The sequence below is a fragment of the Microcebus murinus genome, chromosome 4, assembly GCF_040939455.1.
Source record: "Microcebus murinus isolate Inina chromosome 4, M.murinus_Inina_mat1.0, whole genome shotgun sequence".
NCBI classification, from domain to species: Eukaryota; Metazoa; Chordata; class Mammalia; order Primates; family Cheirogaleidae; genus Microcebus; species Microcebus murinus.
Window position 1 is genome coordinate 626,496 of NC_134107.1, and position 27,566 is coordinate 654,061.

General features: G+C 60.6%; 2 protein-coding genes across 4 annotated transcripts; one reads left to right on the forward strand and one right to left on the reverse strand.

The window, feature by feature from the left end:
* Nucleotides 1-1,179: 1,179 nt before the first annotated feature.
* On the forward strand, nucleotides 1,180-16,930 carry ADGRE5 (adhesion G protein-coupled receptor E5). Of its 3 annotated transcripts, XM_076001443.1 has the most exons (20): nucleotides 1,180-1,472; nucleotides 4,300-4,446; nucleotides 4,552-4,671; nucleotides 5,157-5,312; nucleotides 8,292-8,423; nucleotides 8,968-9,114; nucleotides 9,829-9,975; nucleotides 10,057-10,106; nucleotides 10,217-10,294; nucleotides 11,929-12,106; nucleotides 12,189-12,296; nucleotides 12,504-12,727; nucleotides 13,589-13,765; nucleotides 14,631-14,822; nucleotides 15,207-15,433; nucleotides 15,565-15,631; nucleotides 15,728-15,819; nucleotides 15,903-16,071; nucleotides 16,144-16,245; nucleotides 16,328-16,930. In XM_076001443.1, the coding sequence occupies exons 1-20, from the start codon at nucleotides 1,436-1,438 to the stop codon at nucleotides 16,355-16,357; spliced, it is 2,580 nt and encodes an 859-aa protein (XP_075857558.1). In that variant the 5' UTR covers nucleotides 1,180-1,435; the 3' UTR covers nucleotides 16,358-16,930. The 3 variants fall into 3 exon arrangements, with proteins under 3 accessions (XP_075857558.1, XP_075857559.1, XP_075857560.1); XM_076001444.1 differs by lacking the exon at nucleotides 8,292-8,423 and having other exon boundaries at nucleotides 1,185-1,472; XM_076001445.1 differs by lacking the exons at nucleotides 8,292-8,423; nucleotides 8,968-9,114 and having other exon boundaries at nucleotides 1,185-1,472.
* Nucleotides 16,931-17,027: 97 nt separating this feature from the next.
* Nucleotides 17,028-26,232, reverse strand: DDX39A (DExD-box helicase 39A). The gene is made up of 11 exons (XM_012758318.3): nucleotides 26,123-26,232; nucleotides 21,513-21,748; nucleotides 21,073-21,200; nucleotides 19,866-19,958; nucleotides 19,292-19,475; nucleotides 18,466-18,584; nucleotides 17,964-18,095; nucleotides 17,768-17,877; nucleotides 17,535-17,679; nucleotides 17,275-17,422; nucleotides 17,028-17,174 (listed from the first exon to the last, which is right to left on the reverse strand). The coding sequence occupies exons 2-11, from the start codon at nucleotides 21,718-21,720 to the stop codon at nucleotides 17,158-17,160; spliced, it is 1,284 nt and encodes a 427-aa protein (XP_012613772.1). The 5' UTR covers nucleotides 21,721-21,748; nucleotides 26,123-26,232; the 3' UTR covers nucleotides 17,028-17,157.
* Between the last annotated feature and the right edge of the window lie 1,334 nt (nucleotides 26,233-27,566).

Consider the following 27,566-nt stretch of genomic DNA (forward strand, 5'->3'; position numbering starts at 1 on the left):
CTATAGTGATGTCACTGCAACCCAGCCCAGGCAACAGAGCGAGACCCTGTCTCAAAACAAACAAACACGCACACACACTCTGGACCCGGCCCGGTACAGATAAAGTACTTTCTAAATAAGAGCATTTAAAAAAATTATTAGGGCGCTCAAGAGGCAAGCGAGTCACGTGATTTATTCGGAAAGGAAACACCTCTCCCGTCACATGGTCCCTGGTGATCAACGCAGGGCCCACAAGCCCCTGAGATGTGTTTCTCATGAGAGCAAGCTCTGTTCTTCGTGCGTGCCTGTCTCCACACTCGGGCCCTTCCCCCTCCCCCTGATCCTATTTGTTTCGTTATTTTATTTTTATTCATTTTTTTTTAGACACAGGGTGTTGCGCTGTCGCCCAGACTGGAGTGCAGTGACGCAATCACAGGTCTCTGCAGCCTCGAGCTCCTGGGCTCAAGCGATCCTCCCATCTCAGCCTCCCGAGTAGCTGGGACTGCAGGTGTGTGTGTGCCACCCCGCCTGGCTAATTTTTAAATTTTATTTAGAGATGGGGTCTTGCTGTGTTGGCCAGGCCAGTCTCAAACTCCTGGGCTCAAGCGATCCTCCTGCCTCAGCCTCCCAAAATTGTGGGATTAAAGGTGTGAGCCGCCAAGCCCGGGCCCCCACTCCTCCTTGGATGCCAACCTCTCTGTGCCTCAGTTGCCCTCCTGGTCTAAAACAAAGGAGGGGGAAGAAAGTACTGTCAGCCGAGAGAGACGCTGGCATTGGAGGCTCAGGCGAGCCAACGCTTTGGGCACAGGTTGAGCCCGAACACGGGCGCCCGGGGCTATTTCTGACATAGCCTCGGTCCAACCCGCCCCCGCCCCACCCCCACCCCGTGCCCGGAGCAGAGCGGGGCAGGCCCCGGGGCCTGACTCCCGCCTCTCTGGCCCCGCCTTCCCTCCCAGGACTGTTTGTCAGACTTTCAAACATCGGGCAGAGGATTTGGAGGCAGGTCGCACTGTCGCTGAGCCGGTTCCTCTGCGTGTGCGCGCGTGTGTGTGTGTGTGTGTGTGCGTGTGCGTGTGTGTGTGTGTGCGTGTGTGTGTGTGTGTGTGTGTGCGCGTGTGTGTGTGTGCACGTTCGTGTGGGTGTGCGTGTGTGTGTGTGTGTGCGTGTGTGTGTGCGCGTGTGTGTGTGTGTGTGTGTGTGCGTGTGTGTGTGTGTTCGTGTGTGTGTGTGTGCACGTTCGTGTGGTGTGTGCAGCGCCCCTGGGTCTGTGTTTTTACTGCGCTTTCCTGTTGGCTTCCAGTTGCCCCGCCAGTTCCGGGGAGGGCCCAGGGCCGGCAGCTGTCCACCCCCCTTCATAAAGGCCCAGCCCGGGGACAGCCCGCACAGCTGCCCAGCCGGGGAGACGGGGCCGCCCTGTCCCTCCCCCCCGTCCCCTGCTCCTGCCGCAGCTGGAACCATGCCGGGCGGCGGCGGTGGCAGCCGCGTCTTTCTCGGTAAGAACTCCGGGGTCCCGCCGGGAGGGGTGAGGCCCCCGCAGCGCCCCTTGGTCCCGAGAAACGGGAGGTGCCCCTGGTGGCTCTGGGACAGGCGGCAGAAGCCACATGTCACATGGAGAGAGGGGCTGGCAGCGCCTGGGCACCCGTGCGCCCCGGAAGGAACCTCTCAGGCTGCTCCCAGGGCCTGCTCCCCTGCCCGCGAGGATCTTTACATCCCGCTCTGCAGCCAGTTTGGAGGCTGCCCCCCTAAGAGGGGAAACTGAGGCACGGGGGAAGGGAAAGAAGAAAAAAGTGAGGTTGAGACTCCACAGGCAGCTGCTGTTAATACAGATCATGGAGAGGGGTGTCTGGGAGCTGGTGGCTGGGACCCCTTTACTGTGGGGTACCCCCAATTTGTGCCCCAGTGTCTCAGTGGCAGGGGCAGCCCCAGAGACCCCCGTTCTTGCGGCCCTAGACAGGCCGGGCCTCAGCTGTGGGTTTTGAACTTGACTTTCCTGTGACTTCCCCCAAGCCTTTCCCGCCGCGCCCAGGGTGGCTCTAACGGTTATCATCGGGGCAGCGCGTTGCCCCAGCAACGGGCAACACACAGAGTGAAGAAATGACATTTGGGGGAAGCCCAGGGCCACGGTTCCCCTGTGCGGCCCGGGTGGCAGGTGTCAGCTCAGCGGCCCCTGGGCTCGGGGAGTGAGGGACAGGAGGCCACCGCGTGGGCCACACCTGGTGGGGGCAGCTCCTGCGTGGTCCCAGGCCCCGCGTGGCTGTGTCACGGGCCGAGTCGCCCCTGAACCTCCTTCCCTCACCTGGACGGCGGACGGGACCAGCCTCCTGTCGCGGCCGTGGTGAGGGCTGAGCGAGTGAGCACGCACCCCGCTCGCCCGCCCCGGGGAACAGGCTCCTAGATTGCTGTCGCCATTAACGTCCGGGGTGTAATGGCCGGCAGGTTGGGGGACAGTCTTGGGGGGGCTTAGCAGGAGGCGCACGGGGTGACTGCCCCCGCCCCCGCCCCCGGGTCCCCGCAGGACTCTCCCCGCCTGGGAGCAATTCAGAAGCTGCTTCCCTCCCGGCTCCGGCTGGGCGGCTTCCAAGGTCCCAGATGGAGGCGGCAGCCTCGGGGCGGGGCGGAGGGGATGGGACACACACCACACACGGAGGATCCCTGCCCCCCGGGCTGGGGCCCAGCCCTTCAATCCCACCTTCCTCCGCCTCCTCTGATCCCGAGATTCTTCCTGGTCTTTTTTTCTACACACACCTCCCCCCCCATTCCAAGCCTCAGTTTCTCTATCTGTAGAATGGGCATAAACACAGCCCCCGTCTTTAAAGGAGTTACTCGGGGCTTTGGGAGCCGGAGCCTCCAATCAACCTCCTTCGAGGGACGGTCATTTTGTCGTGTGTCCTGCAAAGAGGAACCGATTCCCAGCAGGCAGGGAACCAGCCGAGCCCTGTAGCCAAGCAGGAGGGAGAGAGGGACCCGGCGTGAGAAAGGGGAAGGGGCGCGGCTGCTGGGAGCAGGTGCAGGCAGGCGGGTGTGGGGGGGTCTCTGTCCTCCCTCGACCCAGGGGCCAGGTCTGGACACAGGCTGAGCGGTCAGGGGACCCCTGGTCTGCAACCCCACCCCCTCCCCCCTGCGCTCACAATGACCCCAGAGTCCGACCCCAGATTTCCCCAGGGAGTCCCCGCCCGGGTCCAAGTGGGCGACTGAGTGGCGCGTCATCCCTCCCTCGGCCCAGGAAGTGACTCACAGCCAGCTGCCCTCCGGTCCCCATCCCGTCCGCTGCCCGACACCCCACTCCGGGGCTCCCTGGGTTACTGGGGTCCCCGCGGGACTGCCAGCCCTGCCCCCACATGCTGCTGAGTGCCGTCGCCTCCTCCTCCCTTCCCGGCTCCCCCCACCCCCCCTCGTCCTTTCCCACCCTCACTCCACTTCCCTCTGTCCCGCCCCTCTGTCCCGCCCGCCTCCTGTCTCTGCCTGTCTCTCTTTCGAATCCTTCATCTGTCTCTGTCTCTCTTGTCTCTTTCTACTTTCTCTCCGCCTCTGTCTCCCTGTGCCCTCTCTCTGGTGAACCGCAAGGACGTCCCCATCTCCGCAGCCCCTGACCACGAGGAGGGGCCCCCAGGACACGCCCTGGGAGGGGTGGCCCTGAGCCGCAGGGGGGGCGTTCCGCACCAACCCCCACAGGTGCCCTCGGCGGTGGGGCGGGGGAGCCCGGGGCAAAATGTCCCCACTGGGTCCCAGGCAGGACAGGACGTGGGGCTCTCGGGGCTGTGGGCGCGGGGCGGGCACCTGTGTCCCTGAGGCCGGTGCCTGGGGCGTCCGAGAGAACCTGGCCCGACCCCTCACTTCTGCCTGAAGAAAGGTGACAGTCCCCGCTGGGACGCCCAGGCAGCTGGCCCGGGGCTGGTTCCCCCGCTGCACGGGGAGCGGACGCTGTGGTCAGCCCGTTCTACAGAAGGGGAGACTGAGGCCGACAGTTGGGGCGGACGTGAGCTAGGGCCACGCGGCTCCAGGCTGTCCTCTGAGCCGCCGCCCGCACGGCCCCAGGCTGGGACAGCCGCAGCCCGAGCGAGGCCACGCGGGCTCGGGGTCCCCTCCCCACTCCCCGTGCCCGAAAACCCGCGCCGAGGCGCCACGTCACTGACCTTCCGCTGTGGGTGGTGGGACTCGCCGACCATCCCCTCGCCCTTTGAGCAGAGCATGGGCGTTGAGCCTGGGAGGGGCTGGGGCCCCTTCCCCCAGTGCGGCGCCCTCCGGTCTCCTTTCCCAGCCTCCTTTCCCGGCCTCCTTTCCTGGCCCTGGGTCCTCTCTGATGCCCTGTCCCTGTCGCAGCGCTGTGTGTCCTGCTGGCTCTGTCGGAGGCCGAAGCCCAGGACGCCGGGGGTGAGTCTGCGCCGCGGTCCGCAGCCGAGAGGGCCCCGCCCCACCTCGCACCCGGCACCCCGACCTTCCGCCCAGGAGTGACAGGCCCCATTCAAGGTTGCTCGGGCTGTCCCCCCCCACCCCACCTCCTCTAGGGACTGCGTTGCCCCGCTGCCCGTCCTGGTGCCATGTCCCCTTCTGAGCCCGCCCCCGCCCCCGCAGGCTGTGACCGCTGGTGCCCCCCGAACGCCATGTGTGCCAACACCACTGCCTGTCGCTGCAAGCCGGGATTCAGCTCCTCGGGCGCAGAGATCTTCACCGACTTCATGGTGTCCTGTGACGGTACCGCGGCTTGGGGGCGGTGCAGGGCGCCTGGGACCCGATGAGGCCTTGCCCAGCGCCAGCGGGGGCCTGGGTGGTAGTTAGGGGCCGCGGCCCTTGGACTTGGGACTGTCGTCCTGGCCAGAGGAAAGAGAAGGGAAAAATAAACGAAGGTGGAGAGGTACGGAGCGAACAGGCGTGGCTTCCCGGAGAAAGGAGTCGGTTCCCGAGGAATCGCGGGTCTGTGCCTCGGTTGGCCCGTAAGACTGGGGAGGGGAATGCTGAGCTTCCTGCCCATCCCCCACCTGGGCACCGTCCACTACATCCAAATCCAGAGAACTCGGAGCTGACCTAGTGGCCTTCAGGAATGGCTTGCTCCAGCCTCAGTGCAGCTCAGGATTCTTTCTAAAAGATACTTAGGAAGCACCAGGCTTCATGCCGGGGAGTCAGGGTGGGACGGAATCCACAGCTTTGGGAATGTGACCTTTTGCCCTGTCCTGTTTCAGACATCAACGAGTGTGCACCACCCACCAAGGTGTTCTGCGGAAAATTTGCAGACTGCCAGAACGTGGTCGGGAGCTACCACTGCACCTGCAGCCCGGGATACGCGCCCACCTCCGGGCCAAAAACGTTCCAGAATGCGAGTGAGAACACGTGTGAAGGTAAGAGCCACCCCACGCCCTCCTCCTCCCCGTCCTTGAGGTTTGGGGTCGCCGGAGCCATCCCTGCAGCACCCGAGGGGCAGAGCCCTGGCTGGGGGTTCCGTGCCTGGGGCCTGGACGGGACGGCCGTGCATGACCCGTCCCACCAGCCCAGACAGGCCAGGCGGTGTGACGGCCACACACAGACGCGGGACCCGCCGCCTGGGCCAAAGCCCGGTAGCTGTGCACACGGAGCTCGCGACACTCACTCAGAAACCACTGTCGGCGGGGGGGGGGTGGGGGGGGTGGGGGGGGTGGGGGGTGGGGGGGGGTGGGTGATGCTATCGCAATGTTGTGCTATAAAATAAAGAGTCCCTGTCTTTTAAAGATAAAAACAGGGTGGGTAGGGGAAGCGGGGAAAAAAAGGAAAAAGATAAAAACAAAAGTAGCTTTTGGGCCGGGCGCGGTGGCTCACGCCTGTAATCCTAGCTCTCTGGGAGGCCTAGCCGGGCGGATTGTTTGAGTTCAGGAGTTCGAAACCAACCTGAGCAAGAGCGAGACCCCGTCTCTACTATAAAAAATAGAAAGAAATTAATAGGCCAACTAATATATACAGAAAAAATTTAGCCGGGCATGGTGGCACATGCCTGTAGTCCCAGCTACTGGGGAGGCTGAGGCAGGAGGATCGCTTGAGCCCAGGAGTTGGAGGTTGCTGTGAGCTAGGCTGACGCCACGGCACTCACTCTAGCCTGGGCAACAAAGTAAGACTCTGTCTCAAAAAAAAAAAAAAGTAGCTTTTGTTAACTGGTGTGACCTTGGACAAGTCACTTCACTGCTCTATGCCTCGATTTGCCCATCTGTAAAAGGGGCGTAACCACGGTGCCCAACCTCACAGAGCTGCTGGAGACGTCGCTGGGGCCACCAAGGCAGTGGGCGGCTGCGCCCGCAGGAAGCGCTGCGTGAGCGAGGGCGCGGGCCGTCACCGGCTGTTGTCACTCGGGACGGGCGTTCCCGGGACAGGCGGGCGGAGACCGCCGCCAGGGTCCCGTCCTGGGAGGCAGCCACACCGGTTCAGGCCTGGGGGGCCGGCCCCCACGCGTCACAGGCTCCGCCCCTTCCCGGGGAGCCGGAAGGGAAGGGAGGGGCCTTGGGCACGCAGGGCGGTGAGAGCAGGGGCAGCGGGGAGCAGAGGTGGGGCGGGGAGGGGCAGAGGTGGGTGGTGGTGAAGCTGGGGCTGAGCCGGGACTCGAAGGCCGCCCGCTGGGGAGGGAGGAGGCCCGGCCGGCCCCTCCCGGCCTGTGTGCAGGCAGAGGGAGAGGGCGGGAAGCAGGGACAGGGCCACGCTGCGTGCGGGGGACACGCGCCTGCCTGGAGCGCACGGGAGGCCTGTGTCCGCCTCGCCGCCGGTCCGCAGGTGGACACTGGGCGGCGCGCACGGCTTGGCCACAGCACAGACCCTCGTGTGAGCTGGAGAACGGCCCCTCCTCTCCACGGGACACGGGCCCCTGGCAGGCCGGGGGCGGACCGGCTCTCAGCCCCTGCTTGTCCCTGGAGCAGCAGCGCCCTGGCGCAGCGGGCAACCTGCACAACCGCGCGTGCCGATCACGGTCCTCTCAGAGCGCCCTGGCTGGGCGTCGGCACGGACAGCAGGCGTGAGGTGACAAAGAGGCCACCACAGACCTTAAGGCAGGCGACAGGAGGGAGCAGCCGGCTGGTCCGGGCAGGACCCACCACCCGAGGCTGCAGCTTGGTGGGGGCTCGGCGGGTCTGTCTGCGCCCTCCCCCCACACCCCAGCACTCGGGCTCTGCGGCACCCGGGGACACGCCCGGCCAGCGGCGTCACAGCCCGCCGGCCGATGACACGCAGCGACCTGGGGCCGCCCCTCGCCCCACTCTCTCCAGGCCTCAGAGGGCCGTGTGGACACCTGGACACCTGTCTGAACCCCGAGGCTCAGACCCTCCACGCGGGGACCCTTCTGGGGGCTCAGAGCGGCCCCTGCCCGCCTGGCCCCTACGACACCCGGGACCTTTCACAAGCTCAGGACTCGGCACGTTCCGGCGCAACGTCTGTCCTTCCGGCCATCGCCAGCGACGCCGGGATGAGACCTGCCCCACCAGGGCCCACACGCTTGGCCACACCTGGACCCCCTCTGGCCACCCTGGCCGTGACGGACCGGGGGAGGACCCCGTCTGGAAACCCGGGAGGATGAAGACTCGAGGGGAGGCCGTGGTCCCAGCCTGGAGAAGACGCCACCCGGCGTCCTGACCGCCTGCTCCGCACCCGCCTCCACCGCGTCCCCACCCAAGGCGCTGCATGCCGGCTGCCCAGCTGGTCCGTGTCCTCCACGGCCGAGGACAGCTCTGACGACCGGGGCTTGGGAGGGTGCGGTGGCCGGGCGAGGTGGGGCCGGGTGGCATGGGCCCCACACCGGAGAGGTGGGTGCGGAAGAGCCTCCAGTTTGGCCCGGACAGCAAGAGAGGTCGTCGCCAAGGGCCCCTGCCCCGGCTGGACGCTGTCCCCTCGGGCCTGGCTCCGGGTCGCGCCTTGGGCCGTCTCCGAGGGGCTGGGCTCTCAGAGCGGCGTGGGCGGCAGAGCGCTGTCCTGCGGCCACCGGGAGGACCTGGCCAGCGAACAGCCACCCTGGGGACGTCAGCCAAGGGACGCCACTGAGGGCCAGCACGGGCCCTGCTCCGTGAGCAGCCTTTTCCCGCGCTCGGCTCCCAGGACGCTGCTCCGAATCGCAGGCCGGCCCGGGGAGGCGCGACGCCCCCAGTGGGGCTGCCCAGGCAGGCGGGAGCCGGGGAGGACCCGGCCGCCTCCCGCCACATCTGGACAGCAGAGGGCTGGGCCACCCAGCTCGCCATGGGACGCCTCGGTGTGAGTCGGAAAAGGGAGGCGACGTGGTGCCTTCCGGATGCTTCCGAGCCAGGGGACGCGGCCGGACCCGGCGCCAAAGGCCGTCCACAGCCGGGGCGTCATTCCCGCCCTTCCTCTTGCAGACGTGGACGAATGTCAGCAGAGCCCCAGAGTCTGCGGAAGCCGCGGCGTCTGCCGCAACACCCTGGGCAGCCACGCCTGCCACTGCCCGCCCGGCTTTGCGCTCCAGCCCCGGGACCCAAAGCTCTGCGCAGGTAGAGGCCCGGGAAGAGGCCGCCAGGCCGGAGCCGGCGGGTCCTGCAGCCCAGGAGGAGGGGAAGACGAGCACGCTCTCCCAGGGTCACGGGCGCCCAGGGAGTCGCCTCCCAGGAAGGTCCCCACGGGGCAGGGAGGGGCAGGGCCTCTGGGCCTGGAGTCCCCTTGTGGAGCCCGCAGACCTCACCCCTGCCTCATGCCTCTTGGGCGAGTGGAAGAAGGCGTCACCTCGGTTCTGAGGAGGGGAACCAGGGCCATGGTCAGGGAGGGAGCAGTCGAGAGCCCTTGGTCAGGAAGTCCAGCCCTCGTGACTCAGTTTCCTCCCCCGGTTTTACCTAAAAACTGGGCACCATGGTCCCTGCTGTGCCCATCTTGCAGGGAGGCCACCATACGCTGCTTTGAAGGTGAAGCTGAAGGTCACAGGTGGCGGCACCTGCACTGACGGCCCTGGGTCTGGGCGTGGAGAGATGGGGAGGGGCGCACTGAGGGAGGGCAGGCCCCTGCCGGCCAGGGGCAGGCTCTGACCTCCGGCTTTGTCCTCAGACGTGGACGAATGCGCTTTGGGACAGCACCAGTGCCACAACTCCACCCACTGCCTCAACAAAGTGGGCGGCTACGAGTGCTGGTGCCGCCCGGGCTGGAGGCCGGTTCCCGGGTCCCCCGACGGCCCGACCGACACCGTCTGCGCAGGTGCACGGCCTGACCCCACGGCGCAGCCCGGCGCCCGCCGGCACACGCATGGGCACCGCACACCCGGCTCCATGCTGGCCACCTTTCGTTCTTTGGAGACTTGATGTGAAAAGATCTGGGGTCCCGGGGGAGGGGCTGGTGCTGGCGTGGAGGTCAGGGGTCACGGGTGGCAGCCGATGAACTGGGAGGCGACGTTTCAGCGTGTGCACGGGCTCAGGCCTCTCCGTGCCCGGTGACCCAGCGTCCCCACTCCCAGGGGCCCCGACAGCGGGAGGAGCAAGGAGGGTGTGGACAAGAGCGGGGACCCTCGGCCGGGCGCGGTGGCTCACGCCTGTGATCCTAGCACTCTGGGAGGCCGAGGCAGGCAGATCGCTCGAGGTCAGGAGTTCAAAACCAGCCTGAGCAAGAGCGAGACCCTGTCTCTACTCTAAATAGAAAGAAATTAATTGGCCAACTAATATATAGAGAAAAAAATGAGCCCAGCATGATGGCGCATGCCTGTAGTCCCAGCTACTCGGGAGGCTGAGGCAGGAGGATCGCTTGAGCCCAGGAGTTTGAGGTTGCTGTGAGCGAGGCTGACGCCACGGCACCCACTCTAGCCTGGGCAACAGAGCGAGAGTCTGTCTCAAAAAAAAAAAAAAAAAAAAAGAAAAGGAAGAGCGGGGACCCTCTGGGGGCTGGGACAGGGCCTGACCCGCTTCTCCGGGTCCGCAGACGTGGACGAGTGCAGCTCCGGGCAGCACCGCTGCCACCCGTCGACCTTCTGTGTCAACGCCGTGGGGTCGTACAGGTGCCGCTGCCGCCCAGGCTGGAGGCCCAAGCCGGGGGTCCCGAACAACCAGAACATCACAGTCTGCGAAGGTAGGTTCTGACCCGACCCGAGAACCTCCCCCCAACACGGGCGACACTCGCAGCCTGACGGGCCGCTGTCTGTCCCCCCAGAGACGCCCTTTACCAACTGGACCGAGCCACCGCCGGGCATCCGCAGCCAGGTGAGCGCCCAGCAGGGACGGGGGTGGGGGCAGGTGCCCCTGTGCAGAGCGTCCGGCCCGCCCCGAGTGTCCCCTGCCCCCTCTGACGTCCTGGCCTCCCCTCCCCCCAGACTCTTTCCGACTTCTTCAAGAAAGTCCAGGATCTCGGTAAAGCCTTCAAGCCAGAGTCGGCCAAGGACACCATCAAGGTAAGGTCAGGGCCCTGGGGGACCCCAGGACAGTGGAGGGGTGCTGGGAGGGGCGCTTCAGTGAAGCTGGAGACAGTGCCCAGCCAGTGCTGGGGCCTCTGGCCAGAGACACACGTGCACACGGCACACACACACACACACACAGCAGACGCCCTTTACGCCCCACCGGACACGCGTGCACACGCACACGCACAAGGGTGTAATGGCAACAGAGTGGAGCAATGAAAAACCTGGAGTCGGGGCCACAAGAGCTTACTGTGTGACCTCAGGCAAGTGACCTCCCCTCTCTGGGCCTCAGTTTCCCCATCTGTTACACAGGCCTGAAAATGCTGCCTGCTATAGTCGTTGTGAAGTTCAAATAAACTCACAGTAGGAAGACGCAAAGAACAGTGCCCGGAAGAGTAAGCCTCATATAGTCTTCACCTGCGTGCCTAGCCCCGTAGAAAAATAACGTGAGCCACTTAACATCATTTTAACTTTTTCACTAGCTGCATTTTTAAAAGGTAAAAATAGGCCGGGCGCTGTGCCTGTAATCCTAGCTCTTGGGAGGCCGAGGCGGGCGGATTGCTCAAGGTCAGGAGTTCAAAACCAGCCTGAGCAAGAGCAAGACCCCGTCTCTACTATAAATAGAAAGAAATTAATTGGCCAACTGATATATATATAAAAAATTAGCCGGGCATGGTGGCGCATGCCTGTAGTCCCAGCTACCCGGGAGGCTGAGGCAGAAGGATCACTCGAGCCCAGGAGTTTGAGGTTGCTGTGAGCTAGGCTGACGCCACGGCACCCACTCTAGCCTGGGCAACAAAGCGAGACTCTGTCTCAAAAAAAAAAAAAAAAAAAGGTAAAAATAAGCAAGTGAAACCCAATGTTAACATTTTATTCAGGCCGGCATAGTGGCTCATGCCTGTAATCCCAGCACTTTGGGTGGCTGAGGCGGGAGGATCACTTGAGGCCTGGAGTTCAAGATCAGCCTGGGCAACATAGTAAGACCCTATCTCTATAAAAAAAAAAAATTTAAAATTAGCCAGGCCTGGTGGCACATACCTGTAGTTCCAGCTAGTAGGGAGGCTGAGGCAGGAGGATCGCTTGAGCCGGGGAGTTTGAGGCTGCTTTGAGCCATGATGACGTCACTGCATTCCAGCCTGGGTGACAGAGCCAGACCCTGTCTCTCTTTTAAACATAAAAAGAAAGAAAGAAAGAAAAAAGAATAAATAAGATTGTCTTTAACCCAATAGATCCAAAGTATTAACCATTCATTCCAACATGGAATGATTAAAAAAAAAAATCTGAGATAGTTTGATAGTTTGCAGTCTTTCTGTTGAATTAAGCCTTTGAAATCTGACGTGCATTTCAGACTTCAGAGCTGCCTCGGCTGGGCACCAAGGGCCCGGCCGGACAGCGACAAATCCGAGCAGAGCCCGCGGGCACCTGTGCCCAGTCAGGACCGGGCCAGAGCCCCACCGTTGGGACACTCGATCCCTGTGCTTGTTTTCTGGCCACTGCGTCATCTCAATGATTCCCTGGTGCCTGTGGTTCTCAAATGTGTCCTCCGGTGGGGTGTGAGACCCGGGTCCTCCAGGCAGCCCCTGTGGTCCAACGACCCGGCGGCTTTGTCACCCCACCCCCACCCCCAGAACCTCATCGCGCTGGTGGACGAGCTGCTGAGAGCCCGTGGGGACATGGACCACCTGGCCCCTCCCATGCGGCACCGCATAGCCACCTACCTGCTCTCGGGCCTGGAAGACCTCCTGAGGGCGCTGGCCAAGACCCTGCCGGAAGAGCCCCTCACCTACTGGTCCCCCTCGGGCACAGGTGAGGCCTCACCCTATCCCAGCCCCGGTCCCCCGCCCCCGCCTGTGTCCAGTGGCCCCAATTTCTGCCCTTCTCCCTTCAGAGCTGTCCTTGGTCATCCAGGAGCAGGGGAACAAGAATGTCACCATGGGTCAGAGCCAGGCACGGATGCTGCTGAACTGGGCTGTAGCGGCGGGAGCCGGGGACTCGGGTAACAGCAGTGGCCCCCAGCGGGGTGTGGGTGGGAGCGTGGGGGAAGGGAGCAGCGGGGGATGGGGCCAGGGCAAGGTTCAGATTATGGGACATCGGGGGACATCGGGAGGGATTCCAGGCAGCCTGGCAGGTTGGCCGAGCCTGAACCGGGACATCTTGGGAGGGAGGGAGGGCTGGCGGAGGTAGCAAGTGTGTCTGTCCCCAGGCCCTGCCGTGGCAGGCGTCTTCTCCAGCCAGAACATGAAGAAGCTGCTGGCCAACGCCTCCCTGGACCTGGAGCCCGAGAAGCAAGCCCGGCTGGAAGAGACCCATGAAAGCCCCGTCCACGGCGCCCAGGTCAGGATCCTGTCGGCCGTGAACTCTGTCTTCCTGAGCAACACGGACACGGAGAAACTGGCCTCTCCCATCACTTTCGCCTTCTCCCACAAGGTGCGTCCTCAGGTGGGGAGGGGGATCCACATGCCTGCTCACCCCAGCACCACGATCGCCACTTCCCCACCTCCGCCCACACTCTGCCCCTTCCTCAAACACGCCTCAGGGCCTTTGCACCTGCTGTGTGCGCCCTTGCCTGGGCTGCTCTTCCCCGGCATGACCCGGTCCTTTATCTGCCTCCAGCCTTCTCATTTGGGCCTTCCCTGACTCTCTGTAAAATGACAACCTGGGCCGGGAGCGGTGGCTCACACCTGTAATCACAGCAGTTTGGGAGGCCGAGGTGGGAGGATCACTTGAGGCCAGGGGTTTGAGATCAGCCAGGGCAACATAGCAAGACCCCATCTCTACACTGCACAAGTAGACTACACTAGCAGGTGTGGTGGCGTGTGCCTGTAGTCCCAGCTACTTGGGAGGCTGAGGCAGGAGGATCTCTTGAGCCCAGGAGTTGGAGGCTGCAATGAGCTATGATGACGCCACTGCACCCCAGCCTGGGTGACAGAGTAATATCCTGTCTCTAAAAAGATACAACCTGTACTCACTCCCCACCTTTCACCTGTACCCTTTCATCTTTTTAACAGTCCCCATGGCAACTACTACCTTCTAACACACTCCCTAGGTTACTTGTTTATTAGCTTTATGATTTATTTTACCCCCCACACCTGACATGCACGTCAGCCCCTCAAGCGCAGGGACTTGTGTCTGCCCCTGTAAACTGCTGTGTCCCCAAACCTGCTGTCTACACCAGGCGCTCAGTAAATACTTGCCCAGTGAAAAGCAGCCCTCCTCGGGCTCAGCCCACGCCCAGGCCCCAAGAGTGGGCTCCGGCCAACCTCTCTGACCACCCCCACCCACCCGCAGGACGAGAGGCCCAGGACTCGGGAGGAGCTCATCTGTGCCTTCTGGAAGGGTGACAGCCACAGCGGGCGCTGGGCCACCACAGGCTGCCGGGTGTTGGGCAGCGGGAATGGCAGCACCACCTGCCAGTGCAGCCACCTGAGCAGCTTCGCCATCCTCATGGCGCACTACGACGTGCAGGTGAGCAGCCGGCAGCCCACAGGGGGCCAGTTCTGCTTAGGTGGCCAGACGGCCAGCTGGCTCTCCAAGGTGTGGCCCAGCCGGTTTCTCAGATGTGTCTGTGGGGTTGCACAGCACGGATGGCCCAAGCCTCTTCTCTGAGACCCAGCAACTAAACGGCGAGGCCTGGCACTGCAGGCCCTACTGCGGCCGGCGCCCCTCCTCCTGCCTGCGCCACACCTGTTGCAAAATAGCTCTAAAAGCTCCCCGTGTAGGACTTTCCAAGGGAGCACGACTTTCTGTATGTAGCCTCAGCAGGATCCGTAGATAAGCTGGGCCATGTTGGATAACTGGAATTAGCCAGGCAGAGTAAGGGAGGCCAAAGGCCCGGCAGGCACCAAATTGTGAGATCCTGGCCAGGTGCAGTGGCTCACATCTGTAATCCTAGCGCTTTGGGAGGCTGAGTCGGAATGATCGCTTGAGACCCGGAGCTCAGTTGGAGTCGAGCCAGAGCAAGAGTGAGACCCCATCTCTACAAAAACAAAATAAAAATTAGCTGGACGAGGTGGCACGTGCCTGCAGTCCCAGCTACTCGGGGGGCTGAGGCAGGAGGATCACTTAAGCCCAGGAGTTTGAGGTTACAGTGAGCTGTGATTGCACCACTGCACTCCAGCCTGGGGACAGAGTGAAACCCTGCCTCAAAAAAAAAAAATAACGAAAAATGTGAGGTCCCTATCCCATACCTGCCAGCTGACAGGTGTAGTCAGGTGTGTGTGGGAGAAGGGAGGAGGTCAGAGAAGTGGGCCGCCCGTGTTGCGGGACCACAAGGAGGGCAGGAAGGCCTCAGGGTCCTCACCGACCCCTGCCCACGGCATCCTGCCCCTAGGACTGGAAGCTGGCCCTGATCACCAAGGTGGGACTGGCGCTGTCGCTGGTCTGTTTGCTGCTGTGCATTTTCACCTTCCTGCTGGTGCGGCCCATCCAGGGCTCGCGCACCACCATACACCTGCACCTGTGCATCTGCCTCTTCGTGGGCTCCGCCATCTTCCTGGCCGGCATCGAGAACCAAGGTGACGAGGTAAGGCCCCGCCCCGCCCTCACCTGAGCGCCAAGTCGGCGAGGCCCCGGAGGAGGCTAGCCCCGCCCACTTCCGGGGCTCGGCCAGAGAGGCGGGCCCTGGAGGCACGTAGCCCCGCCCCTGCCCGGGATCTGGCCCCGCCCACCGGGGGTGGTGTGCCTCTTTAAGGGGCGCCGGCTTTGGAGGTGCATGGCCACGCCCCGACCCTACGCTCAGGCCAGCTCAGGGCGTGGTGGGGCGGGCCCTGGAAAAGCCTGGCTCCGCCCAGGCCCCGCCCACCTCCAGGCCCCGCCCACCCCGGGGACTCTGGCAGACGACTGGCTCCGGCGGTGCGTGCCCCGCCCCGCGCTGACGTCGCCCCGCCCCTCCGCCCCCGCTCCGCAGGTGGGGCTGCGCTGCCGCCTGGTGGCCGGACTGCTGCACTACTGCTTCCTGGCCGCCTTCTGCTGGATGAGCCTCGAAGGCCTGGAGCTCTACTTCCTCGTGGTGCGCGTGTTCCAGGGCCAGGGCCTCCGCACGCGCTGGCTCTGCCTGATCGGCTACGGCGTGCCCCTGCTCATCGTCGCCATCTCCGCGGCCTCCTATAGCGAGGGCTACGGCCGCACCAGCTTGTGAGTGCGGCGCGCGGGGAGGGCCGGGGGCCAGGCCCGGGGCACGCGGGCAGCGCCCCACACGTTGCCTCGCTGCTGGCTCCGTTCTGGGCCTCCTCCGGCGCTGACGGGACCTCTCCCTTCCCTCCCAGCTGCTGGCTGTCCTTTAACCGTGGCTTCCTCTGGAGCTTCCTGGGACCCGTGATCTTCATCATTTTGGTAAGTGCCCACCCCCTACCCAAAGCCCGCGCGGCACTGAGCCCCACTAGACCATCTCTCCTGCCCTCTAACCCACCGTCTATGCTCCCCGCCCAGTGCAATGCTGTCATCTTCGTGACTACTGTCTGGAAGCTCGCTCATAAGTTTTCTGAAATCAGTCCGGACATGAAGAAGTTAAAGAAGGCCAGGTGAGAAGAGGGGCAGAAAGGGAGGACTTGTAGGTGGTGCTGGCCTCGAAGTGGGCCCCCAGCTGCAACTGCCCTCCCTGCAGGGTGCTGACCATCACCGCCATCGCCCAGCTCTTCGTCTTGGGCTGCACCTGGGTCTTCGGCCTGTTCCTCTTCAACCCACACAACTGGGTGCTGTCCTACCTCTTCAGCGTCCTCAACTGCCTGCAGGGCTTCTTCCTGTACTTGCTGCACTGCCTGCTCAACCGGAAGGTGGGGCCTCCCGCGGGGTAGGGGGTGGGGGGGAGCCTGCTCCTTCCCTGACCCGCCACTCCCCCCATGCAGGTGCGGGAAGAGTACCGGAAGTGGGCCTGCCTAATTGCTGGGAACAAGTACTCTGAGTTCGCCTCTTCCACAACTAACACAAGCCACAATCAGATGACTCGGGTAAGGGGCTGGGCCTAGCACGGGGAGTGTCAAGAAGGCACCCTGGCTGTGCTCAGGCCTCACGGGGCTCCTTTTTCTCCAGGCCCTCAGGCCGTCAGAGTCTGGCATGTGAGCCCAGCATGGGAACCCGAAGTTTTGGCCATCCCAGCAGCTCCTGTGGCCTCAGCAGCTTCTGCACATGCTGGAGACCGTCCTCTCCTCTCCTCCCACTCTGCGCTCTCCACTGTGTGCCAGAGACAGGGTGGCAGCTGTACTCTGGCACTGAACTCCAGAACACCCAAGGAGGTGGAAAGTCGGAGCCGATGGTCCTGCTTCCTTCCGGCTGCTTGCCCTAACCCAGCTGTGCCCCAGGGCGGGACAGGTGCTGACCCAGAGCTGCAGCCCATCGCCCCAGTACGTGCAGCCAGTACTGGGGACGGACTGAGGGCTCTTGCCCGGCCTGGCCTTTTCCTCTCATCTGTCTTTGCTGCAGAACAGGCCAGGGCACTGGGGTTCAACTCCCCTCTTTAAGCTAAGACTGATGTCAGAGGCCAGGGCAGGGCCCCTGCCTGAGGCTCACGGTACAGAGCCTGCCTGCCCCGGGCAGCAGGTCTCAGTCTCAAAGGTTGTGCATGTCGTGTACATTTTCATCTGTATGAATCTTTCAATGTTCACACTTAAAATTAAATAACACATGCATAAAGAAGGTGGCCTTGCTTGCTGGTGGGGGTTCGCTGGCCAGGCTTGTGGTGCTCATGAAACGCCGACAGACAACCAAGAAACAGATGGGATGGGAGCCAGGCTTCCATAATACATATTTATTCTTACACAAATCTACAGCTTTTGAACAAAAAAAAGAAAGGGACCCATCTGGCGCCTAGAAAGAAGACATGAAGCAACACGTGGGCGGCTGTAGGCCGTCGAGGCATGTGGTTACCGGCTCTGTTCAACTGCAAAGACAAATGGGGGAGGCCAGTGAGTGAGGGGGCACGGCCCGGGAGGGGCCCCTCTTTCCCAGACCCCAGACTCCACCCTGCCCAAGCCACTTACTGTATGTGGAAATGTCAATTTCCTCTGGAAGTTCTGCCACATTCACTTCAAACCGGTCCTGGACGTCATTGAGGATTTTGGCATCATTCTCGTCAGACACAAAAGTGATGGCCAGGCCTTTGGTGCCAAAGCGACCTGCACGGGCCACCTGCAGGAAGATGGGATCAGGGTCAGCCCAGATACCACCCCAGGACTTGAAGGAAAGGCTGCCTGGGGGCCACCACACTGCCACCCCAGGAGGGAGGCCGGGGGACACTCACCCGGTGCAGGTAGGTGTCTGAGTCCTCGGGCATATCATAGTTGAAGACGATGTTGACTCGCTCAATATCCATTCCCCGGCCAAACAGATTGGTGGCCACCAGGATCCGCCGCTGGAAATCCTTGAACTGCTGATAGCGTGACAGGCTGGGTGCAGGAGAAACAAGTGGAGGCCATCAGATACTGGGCTCCTGGGTGGCGCTCCCTGCGGCCTTCGCGGGCGGCGTGCACTCACCGCTCCTCCTGGGCCATGCCGCGGTGGATGGCGATGGCCGGGAAGTTCTGCTCCACGAGGAGCTGGGCCAGGGCCATGCAGCGCTGCACTGACTTGACGAAGATGACCACCTAGAGGGAGGAGTGGCGGTCAGGGCCAAAGGCCCACCAGCCTCCCCAAGGCCCAGAACCCTGCGACAGGCCAACGGAAGCATCACCTGGTTAAACTCTAGCACGTCCAGAAGATCAAAGAGCTTGCGGTTCTTCTCACTGTCCTTGAGCTTGACGTAGTACTGCTGCAGCCCGTGCAGCGTGAGCTTGGTCTCGTCGTCCACAAACACCTCCATGGGCTGTGTGGGGAGGGAGGCGGGGAGGGGCGAGCAGGACTCACTCTCGGGCATCTCGGCTGCCCAGAACCTTCCAGTGAGGATTCCTCTGTGCGATGCATCCCAGAGCGCCTGCCGCACCCAACCTCAGTAAGGATCTTACGACCAAAAGCTGGAGGTCAGCTCTGGTCTGGCTCAGGTGTGGACCAAGCTTGACTCCCAGTTTGACAAGACTGAGAGGGAGGGAGGGAGGAGGCTCGGCCAGCCTCCCAGCATCCTTTGTGCTGTGTGCATGGCGTGGGAGTCCTGGGGCGGCCAAGCCCCTGGGGAGGGCCAAAGCTGCTGCGCTGAGGTCTCGGCCACTGTGGGTGGGCCGGGGTCTTGCCCTACTCACATCCTGCATGAACTTCCGGCAGACGGGGCGGATCTCCTTGCTCAGGGTGGCGCTGAACATCATGCACTGCTTCTCATGGGGCGTCAGGCGGAAGATCTCCTGCACGTCCCGCCGCATGTCTGGGTGGGGAGGGCAAGAAACAGGTGGGCATGAGCATCTGCCGGACCACGGCCCCCACCCCAGACCAGACCCAGACCGCTCCCGACCTGTGCCAGGGAGCCAGTGGCGCCATGATGAGGGAGTGGAGGGAGGGGCGAGTCCCGGGTGCCTGAGGGGCTGGACTCGGGGGCAAGCCGGCGCAGGCGCAGGAGGAGCTGAATCCACTTACACGCTGCCAGCGCTGAGCAGCCGTGCCATGCGCCTCGAGCCGCACTTCAGGGAGGGGAGCCTGAGGCAGAGATAGCCGCTGGGGTGAGAGCTGTAGCTGCCTCCCAGGACAAAGCCCATCTCCCACCGGCCCTGCCGGGGCGCACCGAGGGCAGCCAGGGGCCTCTAACTAACCCACAGGCAGTGGAAGTCATGATACTCCTGCAGGTGTGTGCGTGTATGCCTGTGGTCCAGGCAGGGACACCAGCTCACGTGGGCCCTGTGGTCCCATTCAGTTGGGCTCAGGAGCAGCACGTCCCGCTCTGCTAACACTAGAAGGTTCCCTAAGATCACTTACAGGAGACCTATGTGCCGGCCACCCACGAGACCCGCTCTGGGAGCCTTTGGCCTGCTCAGTGGGGGCCCACCTTGACGCTGGCTCTGCCGTAGGGGCCGCGCGGGGAGGGCAGGGTTGCTGGGCGGGCCTGGGCAGCCCCGCAGGCCCAGCAGGGACACTCACCCAGCTGCTCCAGCATCTTGTCACACTCGTCCAGCACAAAGTGCTTCACATTCTTCAGGTTGAGGCTCCTGTTCCGCACAAGTGCCAGGATCCGGCCTGGAGTCCCCACCACGACATGGGGACAGTTCTTCTTTAATACCTCTTCATCCTTCTTAATGGAGAGGCCACCGAAGAACACAGACACCTACGGGGATTGGGAGAAGTTGCTTCCAGCTGTCTGGGAGCTGCACACTCGCACCCTACTCTCTACTGCTGCCCAGCCCACAGGCCCCGCAGCCCCCCAAGGGTGCCCAATCGCCAGTCCTGGCACCTCAGAACAGGAGGCCTTAGGGACAGAGGCAGGCCTGAGAGCCTGCTGTGGCGTCAGTGAAAGGCAGCCGCAGCCTGGGACCGGTGCAGGCCCCTGGGAGCCATGCATAATTCATTAGGCTTTTAAGGAGCATAAACCACCGCAAACCTCAAAGGCAGCGGCTGCCGCCAAACTTGGTAAATGCTGGACGGGGCCAGAGCCAAGGCCAGAGAGGCTGCAGGAGACCACACAGCGCCCAACCCGGCCGCGTCTCAGGGGTCTCACCTTGACACTGGGCATGTACTTGGAGAAGCGCTCATACTCCTTGCTGATCTGGAAGGCCAGCTCCCTTGTGTGGCACATGACCAGGACTGTCACCTGTGCAGTGGCAGAACAGAGGTCCTTAAGGCACTGTCCTAAACCCTGCCTGGCCAGAGCTCACAGTGGCACTCCCTTCCTCTGCAGGCCCACACCCAACCAGTCCCCTCCCACAAGAGCAACCACCACACTGCTCCCCACACCACGGGCCATTTGAAAACCTGGCCCAAATCCCTGCCCCTCGCTCCCTCCACCCTCTCACAGCTACCGAGGCCACGTCTCCTGACACCAGGGCCTACAGCGAGGCCAGGAACAGAAAATGGCTAGGGTTAGACCCAGCCGGACCCAGTGAGCTGGGCCCCAGGCTAACGGCTTCCTGAGTCTCCACTCCTGGGCTGTCCCTGCACTCCCGCCCACGACACCAAACATTATGACCACAGCACAGCCTTCCACAAAGTCATCGTCCTTCACAATTCGCCCTAAGAAAACCAAGGCACATGCACCAACAAGGCTGTGCACCTTAGTGTGATTCTTAAAAGCAAATGGAATTCACCTAAGTTGTTCTCCGAGAATGGAACAAACGATGACAACAAAGAGATGGCCAGGGACCATCAGTAACAGCAGTGACAAGGGTATTCAGTGTGACTCTACCCTTCGTAGACATACACATCTAAGAAGTACAAACTGAAATGATGGCACTATTTCCAGGAGCCATGGGCACTATTTTTAAAAAAGCTTATGAGGCCGGGCGCGGTGGCTCACGCCTGTAGTCCTCGCACTCTGGGAGGCTGAGGCGGGTGGATTGCTCAAGGTCAGGAGTTGGAAACCAACCTGAGCAAGAGCGAGACCCCATCTCTACTATAAATAGAAAGAAATTAATTAGCCAACTAACATATATAGAAAAAATTAGCCAGGCATGGTGGCGAAGGCCTGTAGTCCCAGCTACTCGGGAGGCTGAAGCAGGAGGATCGCTTGAGCCCAGGAGTTGGAGGTTGCCGTGAGCGAGGCTGACGCCAAGGCACTCACTCTAGCCTGGGCAACAAAGCGATATTCTGTCTCAAAAAAAAAAAAAAAAGTAAAAGCCAACAAAGATCACGTGGGATCAAGAATCATCACTAGGGGGCGCGGTGGTGCCTGCTTCCTCCCCCAGGAGCAGGGACACCCACCCACCCACCTGGCCGTTGACAGGCTCGATCTGCTGCAGGGTGGCCAGCACGAACACTGCCGTCTTGCCCATCCCGGACTTGGCCTGGCACAGGACGTCCATGCCCAGGATGGCCTGGGGAATGCACTCGTGCTGGACTGGGGGAGAAACAGAGCGTGAGGGACCAGGAGCGGAACACACCCTCTGCGGGGGCTCCTCCCCAGGGGGCTGGGGGACCTCAGTGAGGGCAGTCGGAAGAGGCCAAGTCCAGGGCTGGGCCGCCCACGCCTGGGCTAGGGTGTCCGCCTGGTCAAAGTGTAGTGCCATGCCACTGTGGGCAGCCACAGGCCCCCACTGGGCAGGCAGGCACCTCCCTCACCCAGGGCAGACCGAAGGCAGAGCCGCTCTGGACAGCCACGGCTGGTCTTGGTGAGAGGACGTGGGCAGGGGGTGACACCAGGGAGGCGTACCCTCAGATGGATGCTCAAAGCCACAGTCCACGATGGCCCTCAGAAGCTCTGGCTTCAACAGAAAGTCCCGGAAGCCAGAGCTGTGGATGGAAACGTAGGATCCCTTGACGTCTTTCTTAGGGGGAGCCGGAGTGCTCTCTGGAGGAGCCTGGGGCTCTTCATCTTCCTCGTAATCCAGAAGCTCATTTTCCACGTCCTGTTCTGCCATGGTGCTGAGGATAGAGGAGAGAAAGGCCCTGCGAGCAGGCACAGAAAGCCGATGAAGCTACAACTGCATGGCATTCTGGTCTCTTCCCCATAGCTGGGCCATCGGTTTCTCCTGTGCGACCCCCAGCTTCAGCCTGCGACCCCCAGCTTCAGCCCGCCGTCTCCACATCTCCCCACCCTCCTCCAAGCCCGCCCACCTCTCCCACACCCCACCAGCCACGCCCAACACCTTCCACCTCCAAGGGCGTCCTGTTGTCCTGTGGCGCTCTACTCACCGCAACCTTCAACCCGCCCAGCTTGACCCCTGCCCGCCACAGCCCACACCCACCCAGCCTTGCTTGGCTGCGCAGACTCACAGAGCCCCACCCCAAGCATGTGACCCCCCGACCCGCCACCACTGGGAATGCTCTGCTCCCAGGTCTTTGCACAAATGCCTCCTTCTTCTCAACACGCAAGTCTCAGCTCTAACGAACCTGCTTAGACCACTGAGCCCAAAGAGTCCCCTCCCCATCATTCCCCAAGGACCACTGGGCCTGCATGGGACAGAAGCCCAAAGACTTGGAGGTGCAGTACCGGGATGCAGGAGAAAACTGAGTTTGTGAGATGCAAGCAGTTGTCTGCCCAGCCCAGCTTCTCCTGCTATCTGTGGTCTGCACAGGGGAATAATTAAGTGCTCTCATGAAAAGCCTCCCATTGGGCCCAGGCCAATAAAAATAAAGCTGGGATGGTGAGTGGAATTAATACAAAGCTCACTCACCTTCTCGATTTATTTAATCCAATGCGTACCAAGTGCCTGCTGGGTGCAGGAGCCTCAAACGTGAGGACACTTGTCTTTTGCCCTCCCTCCCGACCCCAGCCTCTGGTCTAGGGGGCAGAAGGGCTAATGCTGTCCTCTTCTTCCTGAGGCTGGGGCCTGAGGGTCCTGGGCCCATCTTCTGACCCATTTTCTCTGTGACTTCATCCAGGCCCAGGGCTTTATCCACCTCTATGCTCCTACCTCCCAAAAGCTGGGTCTCCAGTGGCAATCTCACCCCTCAATTCAAGACCCAGTTACCAGCTGCCTCCTCCAACATCCTTGGGGGAAACTCGGAATATGAACTCAAAATGCCTGGTTCTCATTCCTCAGAACAGCAGTCCCTCTGATCTCTCAGAGGCTCTGGCTGCTCCCTCCTCAACCTCCCTGTCCACCAGCCAGTGAATCCCACAGTCCCTCTGGCTGCTTCGCACCCATGCCACCATGCTGGCCCCAAGCTTCCAGCGCCTTTTTTTTTTTTTTTTAACTAGCATAGCTTTACTGATATTCACATGCTATACAACTCACCACTTAAAGCACATGATTCAGTGGATTTTTATAGTCACAGACATGTGCAACCATTACCACAGTCAATTTGAGAATATTTCACCTCAAAATAAGAAAGAGCCCCTGTACCTTTTACCTGTCATCCCCCATCACCTTAGCAAGCGCTAGCCTACTTTCTGTCTCTATGGATTTGCCATTAGAAAATCCCGGGTGTTTCAAAGTAACCAGGAAAAGAAAAGAAAGGAAAAAACAGGAAGAAAGAAAGACAGGGAAAAAATCAATCCTGGACATTTCACATAAATGGGACCTTACAGTATGTGGCTTTTTGTGTCAAGCTTCTTTCACTCAGCATCATGTTTTCGGGTTTTGTTTTTTTTTTTAGACTGAGTCTCACTTTGTCGCCCTGGCCAGAGTACAATGGTATCCTCACAGCTCACTGCAACCTCAAACTCCTGGGCTCAAGCGATTCTCTTGCCTCAGCCTCTCAAGTAGCTGAGACTATAGCACATGTGCCACCACGCCCGGCTAATATTTTTTCTATTTTTTATTTCAGGAGATCATGAGGGTACAAACATTTTGGTTACATTTTATGTCTTTGCCTCACCCAAGCGAGGATTAGAGGTAATTTTTCTATTTTTTGTATAGAGGGGGTCTCACTCTTGCTCGGGTTGGTTTTAAACTCCTGACCTTAAGCAATCTTCCTGCCTTGGCCTCCCAGAGTGCTAGGATTACAGGCGTGAGCCACCACACCCAGGACTGTTTCTGAGGTTCATCCACGTCATAACACGTCAGGACTTCACTCCTTTTATGCTTATCCAGCATTCCATCTTAGGAGTATATCCCATCTTATCAGTGGGACATTTGGGTACCATCATCCCTTGCCTGGATTAAGCCAATAGCCTCCTCTTTGGTCTCACTGTTGCCATGCCCTGCCCCTCTCCCACAGCAGCCAGACGGAGCCTATAGAAGCTAAGTCAGAGCATGTCACTGCTCTGCTCAAAACCCTTCACGTGGCCAGACGCGGTGGCTCACGCCTGTAATCCTAGCATTCTGGGAGGCCGAGGCGGGCGGATTGCTCAAGGTCAGGAGTTCGAAACCAGCCTGAGCAAGAGCAAGACCCCGTCTCTACTATAAACAGAAAGAAATTAATTAGCCAACTAATATATATAGAAAATTAGCCGGGCATGATGGTGCATGCCTGTTGTCCCAGCTACTTGGGAGGCTGAGGCAGGAGGATGGCTTGAGCCCAGGAGTTTGAGGTTGCTGTGAGCTAGGCTGACACCATAGCACTCACTCTAGTGAGTGAGACTCACTTTGAGACAAGTGAGACTCTGTCTCAAAAAAAAAAAAAAAACCCTTCACAGGCCCCCCCTATGCTCAGAATAAAACTCTCCTGACTTGGAAGGTGTTATCTTCAAAAATAAAAAATAAATAAAAAAAAAAATAAAACTCTCCTGAGGGTCCCCACTATGGCCTGCCAGGCCCATTTGGACCTGACCCCTCTGTGCTCAGACCACATCTCCTCCACCACCCCTCACTCACTGGCCTTGCTGTTGCATCTCAACCACCACTTGTCACCTTTGCACTGCCTGGAACAGTCATAAGGCCCCCACTACTCTGGGCCTCCTTTGCTCCAGAAGGGCATTTTTCTCCAGCCGCAACTGAAAAGAACCCCTCCAGTCAGCCCTGCTGTGTCTAGAACAGGGCCTGGCACACTGCAGATAAGCACTCCAAAGGGACCTCAGCACGAGTGGAACTAGAATCCAGACCTTCAGGCAGAGTTGAGCATATTTCTTTATGTGACTCTTGAAACAGGCTATCTGATACCGACCCTGAGGATCCTCCCAGGCGAAGATAGGAAGGGGTCGTTTCCCAAGTTGCAGGGAAACCAGACCCTATACGGGGAAGAATAGGACTGATGGGCTGAAATGAAGGCAGAAGACAAAGCTGGAAGAGCTGGTCAGGCCCAGGGCAAATGTACTTAATTTGCTAAGCAACAGGGAATTGCTAATTAGGTTTCCCAGTCCAGTGACTCAATCAGGATTTGCCCAAGAGTACTGTAATTTACTCCACAGATGGAGTGGGAGATTAAGACCAACAGCAGGGAAAACCAGCCACCAAATGGAAGAAGAGTAACCCAGGTGGCGAAGGAGGGTGGGACACTCCACAGGACTGGGCCAGCCCCTGCGGGACGCAGGGGTAGACAACGGCCGGAGTCATCTATTCTGGGCTCCAAATCTGGGTGACCAAGAGGATATGGTGTATTTTAGATAAGTTGTTTTGTGTTGGTGGGGGCACAAATTTGGGGGCAAACTGAGTTTGGTAAGGCACAAAAATATTCCAGGAAGTGGCTGCACAGGACATAAAGTTCGAAACAAATTAGATCAGAAGAGAGACTATGTCGGGGTCTGCCCCGACCAGAGGAGGTGGCCGCGACGGTGGAGGCCCCCAGAGCGGATAACCTTGAAAACTGACACCGGGATAAGTGACAACCCAGACACGCCACGCGGACCCATTTTGCCTCAAGTGTCCCCAGGCGGGCTTTCTGCCCCGGACTTTGTTCTTCACTGGGGACTCCCATTTCCCAAAGAATATCTTTTTTGCCCCACATTTCTGGAGCCCGAATTCCCTAAACGTAGAGCAATAACAAGGGAGAGCGGAGGAGAGGTAATGCCCTCGGACGCGGGAGAAGCCCGCCCCGTCTGCAGGCTCCGACTGCCTCCACTGCGGCCATAGACCCCCGCGTCGCCCCCCGCTCGAATCCCTCCCCAGACAGCCCCAGGCTATTTAGAAAGGGGTTTATCTGGATATACAGCCCCTTTCCCTCTCCCAGTCAGGGTCAGCCCGATGGCGGCCATGACAGCCCCTCCCGGAAGTGGGCCCCGAGCCCCGCGCGCCAACGGCCGGCTCGTCCCTGGCGCGCATGCGCCCCGGCGCCCAACGGCCGCCAGCGAGGGCGCCAGACTCCCCAACCGCCCCGTCCCACTGTCATCTCGCGCCCCTCCTCTCGCTCCTCCCGCCACCCCCGGCGTCTCCCCTCGCCCGCTCGCCCTCAGGCAGACATCCTCACACCGCGGTCCCGCGCCGGGGACCCGCCACTCACCTTGTTCCCCGTTCGCCTCCGCGTGCTGAGAGGAGAGTCGCCCAACCCAGTTCTCTGCCGCGCGCCTCGATACGAGCGAGCTTCCTGCCTCCTGCGTCCGACCGCCGCTCCGCTCACTGGGCCGCTGCCTTTTCATTCAAGAGAGACGGAAGCGGTGATTGGAGACTTCGGAACTTGTCGAGACGCTATTGGTGGAAAGGGGTAAAAAGGGCGTGCCTCACGCCTCGGGTTCATTGGTCAATCTAAAAGTAGGCGCGCCCGAGTGAGCTGACTGAGACCGCGCCGGCTGCGCGGAGTCTCGTGATCTGGGTTTGGCCACACCCCCACGGGTGCCGCCCTGTTTAGTACTGGCAACTGAAGGCCAAACGGTTGGCTGGGAGCGTGTGCCCCACCCTTTCTTTCTTTCTTTTTTTTCCCCTTTCATTCCCAATAATTGTATTAAACGTCCCACCCTTTGAAAGCGAGGCTTCTGCGATGGACGCTGACCCCAGAGCTCTCAGATCGCCGTCATCCGGGGTCTGCGGGGGTCTTCCCCGGACTCGAGGAAGATTGGGAGCTTGGAACGACTCCAGTACCCAGGACATCCTGCACTACGTAGATTTCTATCACTGTAGTTTTTGTCTGTTCTTACATTTCATATAAATGGGACTTATTTTGCTCAACAAACGGTTTCTGAGATTGGTCCGTGTTGCCAGGCGTGTCAATAGCGCGTTCTTTCTTTCTTTTTCTATATATTTTTAGTTGGCCAAGTTAATTTCTTTCTATTTTTAGTAGAGACGGGGGTCTCACTCTTGCTCAGGCTGGTCTCGAACTCCTGACCTTGAGCGATCCTCCAGCCTCGGCCTCCCAGAGTGCTAGGATTACAGGCGTGAGCCACCCTGCCCGGCCTAGTGCGTTCTTTTCTATTGCTAAGTAATAGTCCGTTGTGTGTCTATACTGCAATATAGCCAGCCAACACCTGTATAGTTTGTTCATTCACCTGTCGAAGGCTGGTTGATCCTTTCCAGTCTTTGGCCATTGTTAGTAAAGGTTGTACTGTATAAGTATTTCTGTGAACATAGTCTGCATTTCCCTAGAGTAAGTACCTAAGAGTGGAATGGTGGGTCGTAGGTCATGAGCTTTAGTAGAGTACGACAGGTTTCTTAAGTGGTTATTCCAGGCCGGGCACGGTGGCTCACGCCTGTAATACTGGCACTCTAGGAGGCCGAGGCGGGTGGATTGCTTGAGGTCAGGCGTTCGAAACCAGCCTGAGCGAGACCCCCGTCTCTACTATAAATACAAAGAAATTAATTGGCCAACTAATATATATAGAAAAAATTAGACGGGCATGGTGGCGCATGCCTGTAGTCCCAGCTACTCGGGAGGCTGAGGCAGGAGGATTGCTTGAGCCCAGGAGTTGGAGGTTGCCGTGAGCTAGGAAGACGCCACGGCACTCACTCTAGCC

Bases quoted from the DNA above. Each gene is read 5' to 3' on its own strand.
- DDX39A (XM_012758318.3), bottom strand. From the start codon at position 21,720: ATGGCAGAACAGGACGTGGAAAATGAGCTTCTGGATTACGAGGAAGAT. The intron at 21,201-21,512 runs GTACGCCTCCCT...TTTCTCCCCCAG, and splicing joins CTTTGAGCATCCATCTGAGG to TCCAGCACGAGTGCATTCCC. The intron at 18,096-18,465 runs GTGAGTAGGGCA...CTCCCCACACAG, and splicing joins GCCGGAAGTTCATGCAGGAT to CCCATGGAGGTGTTTGTGGA.
- ADGRE5 (XM_076001443.1), top strand. From the start codon at position 1,436: ATGCCGGGCGGCGGCGGTGGCAGCCGCGTCTTTCTCG. The intron at 1,473-4,299 runs GTAAGAACTCCG...TCCCTGTCGCAG, and splicing joins TGGCAGCCGCGTCTTTCTCG to CGCTGTGTGTCCTGCTGGCT. The intron at 15,632-15,727 runs GTAAGTGCCCAC...CTCCCCGCCCAG, and splicing joins CCGTGATCTTCATCATTTTG to TGCAATGCTGTCATCTTCGT.